Consider the following 19,260-nt stretch of genomic DNA (forward strand, 5'->3'; position numbering starts at 1 on the left):
TCGCTCCCCATAACCCATGAGGCTGGAGACTCATCTTGGGACAATCCAAAAACAAGATTTTTTTTTTAACAAATATGAAGAAACATAGTTCTGTGGATCATTTCCATCTGGTTATCTATGCTTGGTCTCATCTCTCTTCATATTATATGACTTGTTTGTCTTATTACAGCTCTCTGCCTTCTATGCTAGATGAGCAAAGAAAGCCATAATATATATTCTTAGGATATACTGAATATGTTTTTGCATTGCCTTACTTTCTTTATTATAGTTGTTATAATTATTTTTTTTTCCTTCCCAAAATTAAAAATATTCATAACAAAGCAAGCCAACTCTTTCACATACCACATTTCTGGTTAAAAGTCATGGTTTCGATTTCTCTGCAAAGTAAATATATAGCCTTCTATACCAAAACTAAATTCAGATTCTTCATTTAAAGAGCTCTCTTCCTGAAAACTCTTGAGTGCTCACTGTGCTTCTAAGATATACATGACAGTCTTCTAGTGTCATATAAATTTCTTGAAATGTATGGATAAAGGGAAAGTTCATGTTTCGAAGTGTTGTAAGGACTCTCTTTGAATTATGTTCTCTTCATGTCAAAGTCCAATGTTGGCATCGTCAGGGTGTCAAAACACAATAATAACAGACTTTACAAGAACAATAGGATCATATTTAAAAAGTAGAAAACTCCAATGTTCCTTTGACATCTCACTCCTGTAAGTTCAGGTTTGTTTTGTATTCTATAGTGTACAGAGTTTTTTCAAACCCTGAGGTTTTGGGAAATTAGAAAATCTTAATGAATGGTGAAAGTAAAAGATTTCAAGAAATGGAAGATTGTACTGGTAGCTGACATTGTCCCCTCTTGTGACAACATTCGTGGTTAGAATATCTTGTACCATCTAAATATTTCCCTTGTTTTTTTGGAGCACTTAAAACATTTCTTTATCTTTTAGTTATCATGGCTATGCAAGTCATAGCAGGCTCATTGTGAAAATCAGTGCATTTCACACTTGTAGATGTGTTTCTCTTTTCATAAATGTCTCCTATTTGCCAGTGTGCACTTAAAATCTATGCTGTTCCATTCAAACATACAGGCAGAGATTATCACCTAAAAGCAGTGATTGCTATGCATCTGCATTTGCAAACCAGAAGCCCCATGCATGTCTGAAGTATGGTTTTGACCATGCACATTTACCAAAAGAATTTTGCACTGCATACTGAAAAAAATTTATTGTATAATTATTTTTGTTTGACTCTTTGATCAGTGGTGCCCTATAAAAGTTCTTGCCTATGTCTCCATTTGACTGAAAATGGTATTTTTAATCTTTCAGGACTTGTGCCATTCTCATTGTGCTGATGCCATAGTTCAGAAAAAGATCACAGCTATTATTGACTGCTTTATTAATTCTGCCATACCCCCAGCTTTGCAGATTGACATCCCACCTGAACAAGCAAAGAAGATTGTGGAGCGTAGGAAAGAACTAGGACCTTACATTTTTAGAGAGGCACAGGTAAGAAGATGAGTGAATCTGTAATAGATCTGGCTAGGGACTGAGTGCCTGATTTTAAGAACAGTCTTCATTGCTTATGTGACAGTTAGGACTCCACACACAAGCCTGGGCTTGAAGGAGAAAGCTATGGTAATATATATCAATGAATGTAAGGTGGAGATGGAAGAGAGTCTTCAGATATGTACTGCTCAATAAAGAAAATCTCTGACAGCTAGTTGATCCTGGAAAGGTGTTATCCAAGTCTGTGTTACGAATTCTGGCAGTAGAAATGAATTCTATGTTCTTAATTGCTTGTTCTTGGCCACTTGGTTAATGTCACAGAAGTAATTTGGAGATAGAAAGTCTGTGGTTTTCATGTTTTATGAAAGATGCAGATGTGAGTAAAGCACAAAGACAGCTTAACTTGCTGAATGTCTTTCCCCCCTTTATTACAGAAAGCATGTATTAAATGGCTGTAGACAATTTTCTCTCTGATCTTTCTATTAATCAGGTTGACTAGCAATTTTGGAACATTTACTACAGACTTATTATTTTCTTATCCCTTGATACTGCCTTATCTTCTAAGTCCAAGAAAGTATTTGTTTTTCTTTTCCTATATAATTGCCACCAATGCCTTTAGACATCAACTGTGAGTCCATAAAGTGTTTGGATGACAAGAGAAGAATGATTTCTCAGAGAAAAGGGTTTATATAGATCGTAAGAGAAAGGGAAGTCTTGTTCCAGCCTGTGTAAAACCCAGTGAACCCCAGAAATGTGGCACAAAACCAAAGGAAGAACTAGGCCAGAAAGCTGTGACTGGAACCTGACAGTGGCTCACATGTCACTTTCAAGCCTGTTGAGCCAGAAGCAGTGAGCAGGCTTGGCTCCTTTGAAGCCAGGTTTCTCAATGCAAATTAAACATCTAAATAAATTGAAGAATGTGAGCCTTAGTACGTGCAGCAACAGAATTCACTGAGCCCCTCTGTTTGCTTTTCTAAAATTGTTTTTCTTATTCTAGTTCAAAAACGACCCTGTGAGAGATTATATCATTTAAAAATTATCCAAGATTTGCTCATAGATCTGTAATGTGGTTTAAGAGCCTTTCCAGAGGCAAAAAAGTATTTCCTTTCTCTTAAGGAGGGGGAAAAAAGCCCTCTCCCTAATGAACTGAATATTTGAAATACTTGAGCAGAACAGTGGTGCAAAAGCAATTCTACTAGTGTATATTTTATCAAGAATACTTGTAAAAAGTGATGGATGTTTTCATTAATGCAAACAATTGTTTAGGGAAATATAAAAAAAGAAAGTGCCTTTTAACTGTGTTTTAGGAAGATTTCTCACCAGTAATAAACACACTGATGAAAAGCATGTGCTGAGCAAAGCTGAGCTGAAATGTCAGGACAGAGTACGTGGGAGGAACAAGGCTGTGTGTTCAAAAAAAATAGTTATCTCATTCTGCATTTTATTTTACAGTCAACTGTTTCCTTAATACGGTCAAGATTGACTTTATTTTCTTCCTGCACAGATGAGTATTTTTGCTCTTCTGTTTAAATTTTGGCCAGAATTTTGTAAATTCCAAAGCAGTCCGGAGAGTAACAAAATTCTAGTTGCCTTGGAGAAAAAAGGGGAAAAAGAGATGCAAAAGATGGAAGGGATAACAGCAAAGGTAAGGCTTGTAAAGCTTCAGGTGACCACTGATGACCTAAATAATATGAGCAAAGATACATAAAATAGAATATCCCTTTCCCAGCCTGATCCAAAGCTACCTAATCTTGTTAAATTTCAAGCTTTACATGCAGTCCAGTCCTAAGGTGATTAGTTCTCAGTCCTGCCAATACATACATATATGTTGGACTTGAAGCAGGTGAGTCAATGGAATGCTCCTTTCATTATTAACCAGAAGAAAAAATGTATTTTAGTCACCTTTTGTGCCAAGGGAAGAGTGAAAAAGAAGACTACATTAAGAACAATAAATATGTGTGCAGTCCATGTGTACTGTGGGCTATTGCAGATCTGTTTGTGCTTTCATGATGTATTGTCTTATATTAGAATTTATGTTCTGGACCACAACTGAAATCAAACCAAACCCAAATCAAAATTGATTCTATACCTGTTTTCCAGAAGGACCATTTGAAAGTCCTGCACATTATTAAAAAAAATATTTATGTGATAATTCCTTTGCATAATCTTTGCCTTTTCTTGAATATTTCTCAGCTGTGAAAGTGAAATTGTTAGACTGTTCACAGCAAGTTTCCAGACACATTAACAAAACTGACCTCTACAATGGAATGCTTGTTTGTAAAATTTTCTTGGATTTTTAAAATTAATACATAATGGACTTCTTTTTCTATTGATTATAGGCTTTGAAAAAGTTTATTTTTTATTAAATACAATTGTTTGACAAGCTTTGAGGAAAGAACATTCTTTTAAGGGCAGAGAACTGGACTTGCAAACTATAATAAGTAGCATTACAGAGAAGACCTTTCTGTATTCTAAATACCATGTAGATGTGTTGAGATGTTCCACGTAGTATGAACCACACAGGTATCTGGACAGATAGAGACACAGGCCCATAAGGATGTACATACATTGTTATTCTTTATGCACACGAAAGCTGAGGACCAGTGAAGCATTACTCAAGACCACACACCAATGTCAAGGGAAGTCTAAAATCCAAGAACTCATCTTACTTTCTCCAAAGCACAATGTCGCCATATGCATGCGTCTGCCAAGGCCATTGGCAATACTGATAGTGCAAGAATGCAGTATTTCAAAGTAATAAACTTTTGCATTTTTAGACTTATTTTCCATCTGTTTGTTGCCTGTGTATGAGATTTCTGATTATGATCAAGGAATAAATAGCAAATCTTAGGCAGGAGGGCAAAAGCCTAGCTTTTATGGAGAACAAAGGGGAATGGTGACTTATGCTTCTAAGCAGGGAAATAGAGTAAGAAATTTTAGAAAGTGACAGAGAATGCAGCTTAGTAAACAGCTTGTAGACTATTCTTCTCTTCACCAAAAAAAAAACAAAAAAAACAAAAAAAACCCACAAACCAGTAAACCAGTTACTTTTAAAAATCTCTTAAAAGAATGGGTGCAACACATAATTTTTTCCAATATTTAAAAAATACTTTTCCCTTTCTGGTATTGTTTAAAGAATTTGCCATTTCCTGTTCTCTTGCCTGAGATTTCTGATCTCTCAGTGACAACATAATTCAAATGATGCAGTATCCCTGAAGGATACTGATAAGATTCATCTAACATGAGAGCAATAGCAGGTTCACTTGTTGGCTTGTGGAAGGTGATGATTTCTTGGCAATGAAAATAAGGACTGTGTTCCTCTGCCCTACCAGGCTCATTGAACAAGAGCAAAGCTCTGGCAAGGGCTAGAAAAAGCTTTTTTATATATATATTTCCTCTCCACCCCACAAATCAGTTGCTGTTTTGGGTTTATGTCAAACAGCACAATCATAGTCCTGGGGAGGAATTTGCTTTCTTCTTTCATTACACGTGTATCCCCAGGGCACTGAATCTACTTGTGCTCACCTCAGTTTTAGAACTGAACAGATAAGAGTTGGACTTTCATGTAGTATAGTGGAAAAAATGGGCAGACAAGGAGCTTTTCACTGAGCAATGATGCATAACTTGGTATTGTTTGACTATCTCAATATTTTTTGTTTGCCTATTTGTTATTTAAGGGGAAAATTCTACCAAAGGTATCCTAGGAATTGAATTTTTCCTTTGTTAGCTGCTAGATGCACATACCACATACTTTCAAATATATAAGTCACTTTTGCAGACTGCCTTGATGCCAGTACTAGTATTTTGTTATATACATGACAACATTTTATCTCCAAAATAGATTTTAGATTTTTTTGCTTTCAAGTGCACAAAATAGCTCTAAAATTTTAGCTTTAACTTACGTTGTAGATTTGAACATACTCCTTCCATGTCCTTAGCAAAGAAAGCCATCAACATTATTTTCCTTTTCCATGTTTCTGCTATGTCTCTGAGCAATGAGCTTATTTGTTAGTAAGTGGTGTAATGGCATGGGCTCTAAATCCACTATAATATTGATTAATGTATTATGAGAAGTCATTATTAAAGACCTTGCTTAATTCACCATTCTCATTGAGAGAGCCAGCAAACATAAACTGCAGTGTAATAGTATTCACAGTACCTCTGTGTTTGCATTGGCATCCCCATTCCACTAGCTGAGTGTGCCACAGAAGTTACCAAGCCTGTTTCTGCAGAGAAGAGATCAGCATCACACTGCCTGGGCAGTTCTGTACCCAAAAGTCACTCTTACAGGACAGTGGGAATTATGAGGAAGAAAAAGGCACTTAGGGAGCAAGGAAACGAGACAGTGTGATCCTTTTCCAGATTTTTCAAAGACTTGCTAAGTGACTTTGGGAACCATTTTTTTTTATTACTTTCTCACTTGGAACATGGGAGGGTTATAATACTCAGCTCTTAGAGAGACCTCTTTGTGACATCAAATATGAACATCGGTTGATGATTATAAAGAGTTTTAGGATCATCAGACAGAATGTGCAAAGGTGAAACAAACCAACATGAAAATGACAGTTCGTCATGACCAGAGCAGTTTGCCAAGGGTTACAATGCCTTGTTCTTCACTGTAGATTGTACATTGCCTCCTTTCCTAACTTGTATACTGTAGTTCATATACGGCTACTGGACCAACCTGGAATTAATCACAACAAATCCTGCCTTCTACATTTATGCTCAAGGCCAAATTAGAGGCTCTGTTCTTAAAATATGTTCTGTTGAAGATCTGCCCTGTCACCTAGGTATATTTTGGAGCAGGTATTGAATCTGAAAGAAAGATGATCTGCAGGGGTGTAGAGCACAGGGAACATGAACTAGAACGAAGAAATGCTTTAAAAAAACAGCTGCTATTTTAAAATATGCTCAGCGTGATGAATTATGAAACTAAGCATTACAAAACATTACTGAAAATGACACTATCTCATTTCCAATGAAGGTTTTTGGTTCCTCAGACTTTTTTTTTTACTTTAGCTCTGAAATTGTTGTTCACATCTAACTATGAGGTGTTTTTTACAGGGCAAAGAAGCAGGGAAAAAACTCATTAATTTGGCTCAACTTAAGTCCTTGACTCAACCCAAGTCCTTGACTCGACGCAAGTCCTTGACTCAGCCTGAGCCCTTGACTCAGCTTAAGCCCTTGACTCAACTGCCAAGGAGTGTTTTGCTAGATGAGCTTGATGTGAAGAGAAGATCATCAACACTTTTAGCATCTACAGAAGGACATGGAAGGAAGGTAAATAATACATGTTTCTGCAAATATCTTTGAAGAGAGATGAAATGATCTTGGGGAAGGGGGAGTTTGGTTTTGAATACTGTTGTCAGATGGTTCTTCAACAACCATTCTTCTACAATTAGCTTTGCTGTTGTAAGTTTACCTACCTTACAGTTGATTTTTTTTGTTCTTTATTAATTTTTTTTAAGATGTAGGTTCTGAGTAGTATTAATAGCTAACAGAATGTTAAGGTCTTACGGTGTATAGATTAAAAAAGAATCTATATTTAAAGATAAATTGAATAAAAGGTGGTTCAATTCTGGAATAACAAGCTTTTCATTATTTGTGAAATTCATATCCTGAAAGAATTTGGTTTAGGCTAGAGTCCTGTTCTGGTCATATGTCAAAAACTGAAGTTGAACTCCTTTAGAAAATCTAGGTATTTGAAAATCTGACAGCAAATACCACGTGAAGACTTCTTCCATAACGACTCTGACCATGCATCAAATCAGTAGTGAAAAGGTAACAGTTATTTTACTGGGAAATGGGAAAAACAAACAAGCTACATTGGGCATATCAAGGGATCATTCATGGCTGAGTTGGCATTGCCAGAACATAATAGGGAACCTGTGCAACCACATAAGCACAGATATGTCATGTGAATTGGGAGTAAATCACACTTTGGCTACTGCTTGCATTCCATAGAACTCCTCCTATGACATTATGGTAGTGAAGAGCAGAATATAGAAAAAGGTACTGTGAAATACCCCCAAAATCTGAAACCACAGTGTGAATTGCATAGATGAGTTTACACTCTTACCCTTAAGTGGACCTTTTTACTTTTGCTCATACCTATTAAAAAAAAAAGTGAGTTGAGTGAGCCAGTACATCCCTGGCATACATTTAAGCCCTCAAGAAGAGGTAGAATAAACAATAATATTTTAAAGGGCAGTTTGTTCTTCCTTCTGCAAGCTCCTTCCTACTATAGGAAAGTGATAGAAGTTCTTACTGAACCATGATATGACAAATGGGCTCCAAACTTCTCATGCCATAAGATAAAAACCTAGCCAAATAAAAGTGCAGTTCTCATCCTGTTTTGGAAGAGCAACCTATTATTTACATGCAGTCTGAACTGTGGTTGTTTTCTTTAAGAGCAGTATTTTATCCTTAGAAAAGGAAAAGATGACATCTCCAGTTGATCTGCCTCTAGTGGTAGCAGCATTCTGCTGGAGAGGGCAGGCAGAAGGAGCTGTGTGGCTAATGAGACATTCAGTGAAAGGACATAAGCTAGAAACAGTTTTTCTTATATGCAACAAATCAGTTGCTGGTTTAGGTTCATGTCAAATAGAGCAATCATAGTCCAAGAGTAGGACTAAGTGTGTAGCATAGAGATAAAATTAAGTCCTTGATAGCACAAATGATATTTTGGGAGGGTAAAGATCTGCTGCTTTGTTTTTGAAGAAGAAAGGAGAGGGAATAACACTCAGACAAGGGATGGAGAATAAATATAAACATTGTATCTGTCAGACTTGCTTAAATCACGGTGTTTTGAGATTTACTTACTCTTTTTCCCATTATTGCAATATTGTAGTGAAAGAAGATCTTCTTAATATTTGTAATTATCCAGTAATAGGAATATAATATAAACAAGTTTTTTATCTTATTGTTGAAATGGATCAGAAACTACATTGATATCACCTGGAGGTTTTTGATGATTCTTGCAGGCTTCCTGGTCCTATTCCAAGTACATAGAAGCCTTGGAGCAGGAAAGAATACTTATTAAAAAGCAAGAAGATCTGGAGAAAACCTCATCATCATTCCCTGCAGGTTGTTAACCAAGCTCTGTAGTTTAGCAGGACAAGTTTAGAGCTTAGGTGAAATTCTTGCAGTACAAGGAGTTTGTTTGCTCTTCTTCTGAGTTGTGCACAGAGACCTCTGCCTCTCTTTTGCTGTCTGTAGGGGAGTTGCTCTCTGTGCTGTACTGATGAGTGGTGTAATTTCCTAAAGGGAAAAAGTAAAAGTGTCACGGTATCTCTGCACTGCCTTTACAGCACAGGTCCCACTGCAGAGAGGAATAAAGCAATTTCTTCATTCTACAGTGACATGGCAATCACATACACATTTCACCTCCTTGGCTTCTTGTGCTTCATCAGCTTACATTTAAGCAGATACTGAAACATCTTCCTCACAGTCTGTCAGTATATTTTTGGAGGATGTGGGAGGCATTGCTTCATCCTTGTTTCAGCTGTGAATATCCTTGTAAGTCTTTGCCAAGGATATTATGACCTGTTTGTTTATTTATTAAAAATACCCATTTAGTAGTAGGGCTGGCAATAGCACTATGTAATATTCAGTTCCTTCAGTTTCACATAATTTTAATTTTTTTCCATATGCAGGTTCCTTGTTTATGTCCTCCCTGAAGCCTGAAAGTTCTGTAAAAGCCACCATTCCTACAAAGCCTAAATTCTGAATCTTCCGAAGAAGCAGGAAGTGAGTAGCAGACTGACAACAAGTGTGCTTTGAAATGTGAATTCTTAAAAGCTAGCTGGTGCTGATGCTCATTAATAGTAAGTTATCCTGCTCCAAATCATGTTTAACTGAAGTTGTACAGCCTCCATATGAAAACAAGCTTATTTTTCACGTCAGCCATGGTTAGCGGATCTAATGTTGACCAGATGGAATTTTGTTGCAAAATGGCAGTCTCTCAAGTTAGGTTATCTAAGCTTTCCAGTTAAGATATTTTAAATAGGAACATGAGATGACTGGAAAAATCTCAGACCCTATGAAGTTACTGTCAAGAACCTGACACAGAACTAGCAATAGATCACCTCTGCCAAAGCCAATTAAATATTAGACTGAGAGAAAGATGTGGGACAGAAAAAAGAAAAAAAAAAGAAAAAAAAAAAAGAAAAAAAAAAGATAAGGACAGAAAACTAGATTTTGCTTCAAAACTTAAATTCCTGGAAGGAAGAATCCTCAAGAGGTTTGGGATTTTTGAGATTTTTGTATTTTTAACCCTATGTTGAAATTAGGTGGACTTAAAAAAATTAATAGGACTTGGAATATTGCTACCTTCTTTTCTGCTCCTCCTTCTAATTCTGTACTTAGCACTGCTCTTTTAGGTAACTTGGTGTCCTGCCCTCACTAGTTCTCCTAAAATATCAAGTGTCTGAACATAATCTTCCTGTGGCAGCATTTTCTGAAAATTATTTCAGAGAAAACTGCAGCATTCCTTGGTCTTCCTTCCCAGTCTCTTTCTGCCCTCTTACCATGTTCTACAGTTGCAGTTAAAGTAATCCAGGAACTTGGGGCCTCATGGGCCTCACGGGTGTGACTGTATTCCACACACCTTTGCCTTCTGTACCACTGCTCCCCGTGGAGTCCTGGCGCAGGGCCTCTACTCCTGCTCTGTGGCTGAGAAAGCTCCAGCTGGGCCCAGTGACCACAGGGACCACAAGGCACCTTCACCCCTTGCTGCAGCCCAGCCCAGCCCAGCCCAGCCAGCTCTGGCCTGCTCTGGCTATTCCAGACCAGAGAACTGCACTCCTGCCAGGTACCAGGCTAACACAATGAGAAAGTTGAGGTCTCATGTGATTTGAGAGGTCTCTCCCACCAGCTTCAGTTGCAGTCCACTCTCCAATGCCACTGGAAATTTGCCTGCCACTATCCTATAGTGACAGATCTGACCACTCTGCTGGTAGGGTCAGACACAAGAGCATGAATGCTCTTGATGGGGCATCTTCCCTCCACTTTGTAACAGAGCAGGTCACACCTGGTCTGTTTGGGATAAATGGAAAAGCTGGCAGCAGGAGGCCTGTGAGAAAGGCCAGGGTTGCCATGTGCTGGGAACAGCCAGTCCCAGTTGCCTCCAATGGACCCATCACAAGACATGGCTGATCCCTCAGCCAAGACAGTGGCACCTTGGGGTAACACATTTCAGAAAGACCAAAGAAAGACAGAGAGTGAAGGAAAAAATAAAAGGAGTGGTAAACAACAGAGGGAACACCAAGGGCAGAGGAGGAGGTGTAAGAGGAAGAGGTTAAAGAGGAAGTTGAGGAGGAGGAGGTGCACTGTGGTGGAGCAGATATTCCCTACAGCCTGTGGAGGATTGATGCTGCAGCAGAGGAAAATAGTGAGAAGGAAGAAGGGGCTTCCCAGTGCCTCACCAAAGGGACAGAGTGCAACCAGCAGTGATAATGAGGGGAGGAGAGGTGCTTGGAGTGAACTTGAACCTGGGAAACATGGAGGAAAAGTGTTTTCTCTAAATGTGTAAATGTTCTTATTTTCTTTCCCTGTCTCCCCCACAACCTGAATCAGTAATGATTTATTCTAATTTGCAATAAATTGATTTCCCCAGTTTGAGCTGATGCATTTATTGAAGAACTGTTCTGATTATTCCAACTGGCTGAACACTGTAATGACATTTTGTTACCTTTTCAGGCACATTAAAATCTCTCTGAGGAATGGAATGCAGAGATATTCAATGGAGATGGCCAGGAGACATAAATTTAATGTGCATGCAAGATTTGTTCTTACAATTCTAGAGCAAAGATGATGACTTGGAATATTATTAAGAACCATGGGATCAAGGGTCGAAAATAAACATTTTCCAATGTGTTCCATTCCAGCCTTATTGTGACACTGGCTCTTGTATAAATAATTTAATAATACACCTTGAGGCTCAGATCACAGTAGGATTCCACTGAGGTATGGATGGCACAAACTCTTAGGTTGTCTCCATCTTAAACATCTTATAATCAAACCCAGTTCTTCAGTGCCTGATCTAATGAGTAAGTAAAGCACTGCCTTGAACTGAAAACCCTGAAGCAGGGTGTTCTGACACACTGTGCTCTCACTGTGCAATTCATACAACTTCTGTTCATCGAGGATAACTCATGAGGTCTCTGAGTTATTATAAATCCAAATGCTCTTGTTTCCTCCCAGTTCAGTCTGATTCCTGTCCCAAAGTTCACCTTCTGTCTCTTTCTGAGTTTTGATCCACAAGAAAGGCTTAAAAGCTATCAGGACAGAGATGAGATTGGGACCTTATACACAATATCGTTAGTCCCAAGGCATTACTCAACAGAAGGTTGCAGGAGCTCATAGCTGTTGTGTAGCTCTCCCTGCTTCTAAAAATTTTTAAAAACACTTGGGGCACAGTTGATGTTGGGGACTAAGGACCAAGGACTAATTGAGAAATTAAGAGGGGGTAGAGGAAGAATTAACTACCAGACAAGAGACAGGATGATACTAGACCTCTCCACATTCTTCAGACCTCTTTAAAAACCAGTCCCCAGCCACAAAGCTGTTGGCTCCATTCTTCCCCACATGTGTGTAATGCATGTAAAAGAAAGGATGATCAGCAAGCTCCAGTGAGCTCAGTTCCTGAGGATTAGCCCTGAGTTAGGGGGTCTCTGCTGGAGACAGGCTGGCAGGGAAGAAATACACTTTTCTTTTATGGATACACTTTTGTTTTATGCCCTGATCATATATTCTCACAGAAGGAAAAGGGAGATTATTGGTTCAATTCCTGCTTCTTCATGGTTCAGAGTTTGCTTCATGCTTGTCTGCACTCATTCTGTGTTTGAGTTACCTGAAAAATATGTTTTTGGTGGAAGCTACAAGGGAGTAAAACACAAAATACGTTTTCCTAAATGTCACAAATGCAGTCAACTTTAATGTTCAATATATCTGAGGAGGTTGGAATGCAGCATCTTGTAGTGAGCAAAGCACATGTGGTACTGTGTGGCGTACCACTCATTAATGTGAAAGGCAGAGAAGAATCATGAAGTGCCATAAATGCAGTGATGTATGTCACCCGAAAAAGCACATGGAAGGCCATCTTCTACTGCTGTGGTCAGTACAGTGCACGCAACCAAATGCTGGAGCATGGCAGGCTGTTTATGTGTTGCTGAATTCTTCCCTTCATGGAATTTTGAGACAGTTAAGTAATGTGTAGGCATTGCTTATCTTATACTTGTGTTTCTGACATGATTAACACCTGGATTACTTAAAAAAAAAAAAGTATTTTCCAGATATTTGTTACAAATTATAAAACTCCTTGTGAATGTTTCAGCCTTGCCAAATAGTTAACACAAATTTACCAGCAAACTTATGTCATGCAAAAAACCACTCGCCCAGACAGCTGTGATCATTAATATCATACATGTTAATGAAACTTAAAAAGAAGTATTAATTAGTGAATAGAATTTTTCAAACTTGCCCTATTCACTCAAAATGCTGCAAACTGAAGTTTACTCTCAATCTAGTTTGCTGTTCTGTCTCCAGGGTAGCTGAAACATAAGGGTGCATGTAGACACACATGCACTGTTTTATTGCCATGGCTATGTCTTCAGTACACAACTGAGAAGGATCACATGTGTCAGTAATGCTAGTACTACATGTCATATCATTATTTTCATCTTATGTGTCAATTTTAAAGAAATACTGGGCAATTGAACAGAGAATACATTAAGAGACAGGGACTGGATTTCTAGGTTACCGGATCTAATCTAATGCAATGGCAAATACCCTAGAATTGCTATTTGGTGATACACCAGAAATGGAATACTGGTTTAAGTCTCATCCCAAGGAACCAGTTCCAGCAGGGAGTCTGAGAACTGACTAAGTATTATTAGTGATTCTATATCACTTCAGAACACTTCTACTGCTATTGTCTTTTTGTCTCGCTCTTGAGATCTATTCTCTCTCATGTTCTAAAGAGCTAGAAAAGTTTTTTTCTCAACAACCTTAGCACCTCTGCCTTCAGACAATTAAAATTTACTCCTTGTTTATTTTAAGTACTTATGCTTTGTAACACTCAGAAGTCTCTGCAGCAGAACAACAGTTCTCTGGGAAGTTTGCTGTTACAGACAGTAAAACCAATTCTCTTTTTCAGAAACTTGCAAACCTAGAAAGCTTCTGGATAGATGTATGTTCTATTGGTGTTAAAATGCACAATGTAATCATACTCATTCAGACTTACTTTTGATGTTTACTTCCAATTAATGGACTGTAATAGTAGAATGATTAATTTGGATTTTTAAAGATGTAATTTAAATTCATAAATATTTACATTAAGATGCTATTACGATGTATTTCACTTTTTTCTCATCAGACCTGACGTTTATTAAAGCAAGTTGTAATTTTTGAGAGTGCAGTCCTGAAATTGCTCACTCAAATACTTTTACTGTCAACACAAGCTGTGATTCTGTGCTTCAGAAGGGGCTTATACATTTTGCTTTGACTTCTCTTCTGTTGCTGCATGACACAAAATAGACCATGAGATGAATTCCTGAAACTACATAGTGCTGCATTATGTTACTAGGATGCACACTTCTGTCAGTTTACAAGAGTGATAGTAGCCATGACCGGGCCATATAGAAGGGGCAAAATGCTTTTTCCTTTGAGTCTGTGCAATGCTGCTCTGCCATTGCCTCTGTAATCATCACGATCCCTTTTTAATGGCTATTTCTTAAAGTCCTGTTAATGGGGAACTGTCTTAGACCATGAACTGTGGGTTCACTTGACTCCTTCAAGGTGTGAAAATCTGGTTCTTAGTCATCAGATATTAAGATCAGCAATGGGAAGAGGTGTTTTAGCAGATACAGTAGTGGTGGAGCAGACCCAGTTTCTCTTACTATACAGTATGGGGTGGCCAAGGTCAGACTGATTTGTGCCACACCTTCATAATTTACATGAGAAGAATCATGTGATTCACGTTGCAAACATGTTTGACTTAAAGAAAAAAAGAGAGACCTGCAGTAATGAAATCTACAGATAAAAGCATCAATGAACTGGATATTTCCATTGATTTGGGACCCTCAGTTTCCTGCTGTTGAGAACACTGAAGAATCGCAGGTTCATTGCTTCTTCTGTGCCTTTAGCCCAAAACAGTGTTACAGGTACATTTGCCATCCTCTGCCTCTTGTATGCTTGTGAAATGGCCAGCCCCAGTCCCAACCAACACCATTGCTCCAGTCAAAAATGTTGACTTTAGCGTGTGTGTAAAAAGGACTGAAGAAAGAACAGATGTTTCAAAGTTCTGTTCCAAACTTGGAAAAGAAAACCCTTCTATTATTTATGTTTTTATTGTTAAATGCTGGGTCAAACTGATCACTGTGAAGCTCTATGTGATCAGTGGAGCTGCCATAAACTGTCTTAAATTTGACCTATTTAAACTGTCCCATTACAGTTAACTGGTGATTTCTGTCACTACCTTTTTATAGAAATGTTTTTAGTCAGCCATTGTGAATCATATCTGAATACAGCTAAGATGGGGTTAACTGGTATTTTTTTAAGCTTATGGAACATTGTTGGTTTTAATACATTTAGTAGTTGCTGTAAAAGTGTTAGGGAAAGACAGGTTTGAACAAAAATTTTAGATCTGCACTCACAGTTCAAATCCACCTAATTTTAAGCACTCCCAGAATTTCATAGAGTTATAATTCACATCTGTGTTTCTAAGTCCTTCATGCATGATTGTTTGAATGTGCACTTTTGGAACAAACCCATGTCTAATAGGCTAAATTGTAGTTCCCAAATCAGAAGCCACATGGTACTGCTACATAGTTTTCTTTTATTTTCTCCTCTTATCATGTAGCCTTCAAAAAAGGTTCTGTCAGTCCAGCAAATGGTATTATTACAAAACACCAAGGTCTACACTTTCTACATACCTACTATTGAATTGACATTTTTATTTCTACCAATGTAAAGCATCTGCACAATGACCACAGTGGACAGTCCTCTGTCAAGCAATTATTTATCAGAGCACTGGAGCAGATTCGAATTATGCAGGACTCACTAAGCTGTCCTAGTATGGTGAAGGTACTTAAGGTAGAGATGAGATTCTCTTATTTTTAATACTCATAGACTCAAGCTAATTTTTATGTCAAACACAGGCTGTATTTACTTGGATTTTCCTCTATTTCTCTACTAATTAAAATATTTTAGTTTCATGGTAACATATGTGAAAGTGTTGACAACAGCTTTGCTTATTCCACATGTTAATTATATATTTGCTCAGAGTATGCTGATGAACTGTGTGCATTTCTCACGTTAAGATTTCATTTCATGTCAAAGGAAAAATGGGAATGTAGTAAGTGGATTTGTGCTTTTAATTTTAGATATTTCTTTTTGCTCTCAAACAAACTTGTACGATTCCTCTGTACCACATGCTTTTGAAAATCTTTTGTTGGCAAGAAGTTCAAGAAGAAAGTAATACTTGCTTCTCAGAATAGGATTTCTGAACAAAGCAAAGCAATTTTGCCGTTAATGAAACAGTTAAATGAAACAACTGACATGGCAAGCACGAAAAAGACCACAGCATCACACTCAAGGAATGCACAAGCACACAATAGCTTATGCAATATTCCCCATCTGACAAAGTCAGTAAATACAGAGATTTCCCTGGAATTATTCACTACAATAGGCCATGGTGACTATAGCTCAGTAAATGCAATCAACAAGCTTATAGCATTTTAGTAGTCTTCATCCATAGACAACTCAATGGATTTCATCCCAGCTGTAAGACCCAAACCAGCACTGGGTTTGTAAACCCCAGACTCTGATTTGCTTGGGTACCACTCATCATTCCTGAAAACGGTACTTTGGGAACTGAATTGATCACATCTCTAGAATAATTTACACCCTCACAGTTTTGTATGTGCATATGCATTTACAGGCATGTATATGTGTACATACACACACACACACACACATACACACACACACACACACACACACACATACACACACATACACACACTATCAAACAAATGCATAAAATTACCTTCTTTGGTAAACTGTTTTACTATCATAATCACATAGGGCTTAAGTTCGGTGTATATAATTCTTTTTCTAATACAATATTTCAACCATTTTCCTCTGTGTTACTTTTTGAAATTAAAGTCTTTGTTTCATTACAATGCTTGTGTCTGTACTCACTTGAATTTGAGAAACAGAGCCCTTACACTTGCTTTGTTGAGGAATATGGCTCCTTCCAGAGGTCTGCATGGCTTCTGGAAGTGGAAATAAAAGCATTTTTGGGGAGTTCTTTTTCTTCTAGAAAGGATATGCAGGAAAAAATATTAAATTTTGCTGTGTTTTTTCTCTCAAATGAGAAAGTAATTAACAGCATGTGTTGGGCTGTTCACTAAAGACTACAATAAATTATTTACTATTTTCAAGCTAATGAAGTGAGTGCTTGATCTAAAAAAGGAGAGTGTGTATGATTATGTTCGTTTTTCAGTTATGACTTTCTAGTTCAAAGATCATCTTAACTCCTGGCTGCCTGATCCTGTAATTTGCTGAATGTATTGAAACTCATTTCTCTTAATTCATGTCTCCAGAGATGCTCAGCACCTGGCAATAGTAGGCCTTCAGAAAGCTGTCCAAAAGACAAGACTTTTTTTTGAGTAAAGTACCAGAAAAGCACGGCTTTGTCACTGGAGTTCCACATAAAAGTATATTAAAAAATAACAAACCAAAACAAAGAAATACATAGGTTTAGTTGGGCTTGCCAAGGTAATGTAGTACTAATCAGAGATTGTGTTCTAAGACAACAGCTAAGCATTAGAAACAAACTTCCCAGAGAGCTTTTGGTATCCTTATTGTCATCAGAGGGGCTCTAAAAACAGATAAGGTATGCACATCTGCCAGGAATGACTAAGTATGTTCAGACCTATACTGGGGCAAGGGAGTGAGTAGATGAACCCTTGAGGGACTCATGTTCTCTGAATCCATATTCAGGTTATTCTGAAGGCAAAAGCTTAGCCTCTGCTAAGGCATCTTACGAGAGTCAAGGGCTGTGACACTTCATTTGCTCTGCACCCGAAACTCCCACTGAAGCCAATTATTCAATCTAGTTTAACAAAGACCACAGCTTCTCTGGCTGTGCAATTGTTGGTAACCATCAACAAACTGATTCATCTACAATTGGGCCAAATGTTACAAAATCTGTTTCTGAGTTCTTGTTTGTACCTCCATCATAAGATTACACCAAAATTAAAGCATGCAGTACTTGAACTAACTTCAAAGGCTGAGCTTGCACTTCTAGCTAGTTCAGCCTTTTTATTGGTTTATGTTTTCCATTTGGCTTCAACATCCTGTTCCTTACTGATGCCCTTCTAGAGTTTCATTTACAAATATTATGTCCCTGGTTAGTGAGCCATGCTAATTAATACTGTGGTGGGGGCTATGGATTATAGTAATCTCATGCCTCCTGCTTGGAAAAACACTGCAATTTTTCCAGACGTTTACATGTAATGCTGTACTGAACATGGCCAAATTTGTTTCAGGAAAATGTATCCTGAACTCATTTAAGCAAAATATATTTAAGGTTGCTTATACTGTTATCTATTGCCAGTTTTGTTAATCATGAAGCTCAAAAGTTTCAATGCAGTAGAAAACTGAGACCCATAATGTCCTAATTAGATTATTTCAAACAAAACAGTAAAGTTAAAACAGGCTGGTTTAAGTATAGATATTTTCAAAAGTTTATGCCAGTAACAAGTTAAAAAAAACCATGAACTGATGATTTGACTACTTTCTAGGAGCCTCATGTCTGACTGTGCCCCTCACCTTTCAAACCTGGGACCACAATCTGAGGTGGATTTTAGCTTGTCTGCAGATTTTGTAGTCAGAAACTCCCTGATTCTGGGGACTTAAAATGTTCGCAAGGTTATGATTATAAAGAAAATCTATTATATTTTCAATACCATCAAATATCAAATAGAAATTATGAAGGCTTTGCAAAACATAGCAATCTTAAATTGGTAGATTCTTCCAATAACAAAATAAATTAAAGCAATGGCATTTACTTAGGAAGAATATTTGACTAGACCAGGTAATGTAATTGGAAACAATGAATAAATTTTCAGGCTCACAAATAATTCACCAGATCATAAAGAGGTCAAGAAACACATCATCTCTGGGGTAGTTTTTATTTTACTTTTGGTTTTTAATTGTATAAATGAACTCTCTTTTCATAAATGGACATGATTTGATTGATGTGACTGCACTATGATGATACAAATCACAGCAGATCTGAGACATCCTTCACTCCTTCTAGACTCTAATTTCAGGCACAGAAATGAAAAGTTGCCAATGTCTCTTAACACTTACCATGTCATCACCTCAGTGTGAATTAAAACAGACTAAAAGAAGATGTTCAGAAGTCCGTAAGTAAAAAGTCTAAAATTTGCCACAGGAACCAGTTGCAAAGTGATCTTTATATATAACCTGGGCCAATCTTTTTCTGTCAGATTGAGCTCTTATTGTACTAGGTAAATTGAGTAAACAGCAAAGATATCCCTAGGTTAAATCCTACTATTCCAAATTTTTAATGTCACCCTTGCAGGGTGCTGGCCCCCATCTGAGCAAGGCCCCTTCTCCTCTCTGTGCAGATCACTCCTCCAAGTGAGAAGTGGTCTTGGCATGCTGAGCCAAGACCAGCCCAAGCAAGTACTTTGACCCTAACCAAGGAAGGTGCAAA

General features: G+C 37.7%; 1 protein-coding gene across 1 annotated transcript in view; it reads left to right on the forward strand.

Annotated features, from left to right (window-relative positions):
- The window catches only part of RGS22 (regulator of G protein signaling 22), a 61,997-nt gene extending 49,041 nt beyond the window's left edge, over positions 1 to 12,956 (forward strand). Inside the window, exons 23-28 of the mRNA XM_021529426.3 lie at positions 1,329 to 1,508; positions 3,013 to 3,153; positions 6,573 to 6,788; positions 8,492 to 8,594; positions 9,164 to 9,257; positions 11,208 to 12,956. Of these exons, the coding sequence (XP_021385101.2) occupies positions 1,329 to 1,508; positions 3,013 to 3,153; positions 6,573 to 6,788; positions 8,492 to 8,594; positions 9,164 to 9,237 (714 nt within the window). The 3' untranslated portion in view covers positions 9,238 to 9,257; positions 11,208 to 12,956. The remainder of the gene's footprint in view (positions 1 to 1,328; positions 1,509 to 3,012; positions 3,154 to 6,572; positions 6,789 to 8,491; positions 8,595 to 9,163; positions 9,258 to 11,207) is intronic.
- Positions 12,957 to 19,260: the final 6,304 nt, after the last annotated feature.

The sequence above is a fragment of the Lonchura striata genome, chromosome 1 (assembly GCF_046129695.1).
Source record: "Lonchura striata isolate bLonStr1 chromosome 1, bLonStr1.mat, whole genome shotgun sequence".
Lineage (NCBI taxonomy): Eukaryota > Metazoa > Chordata > Aves > Passeriformes > Estrildidae > Lonchura > Lonchura striata.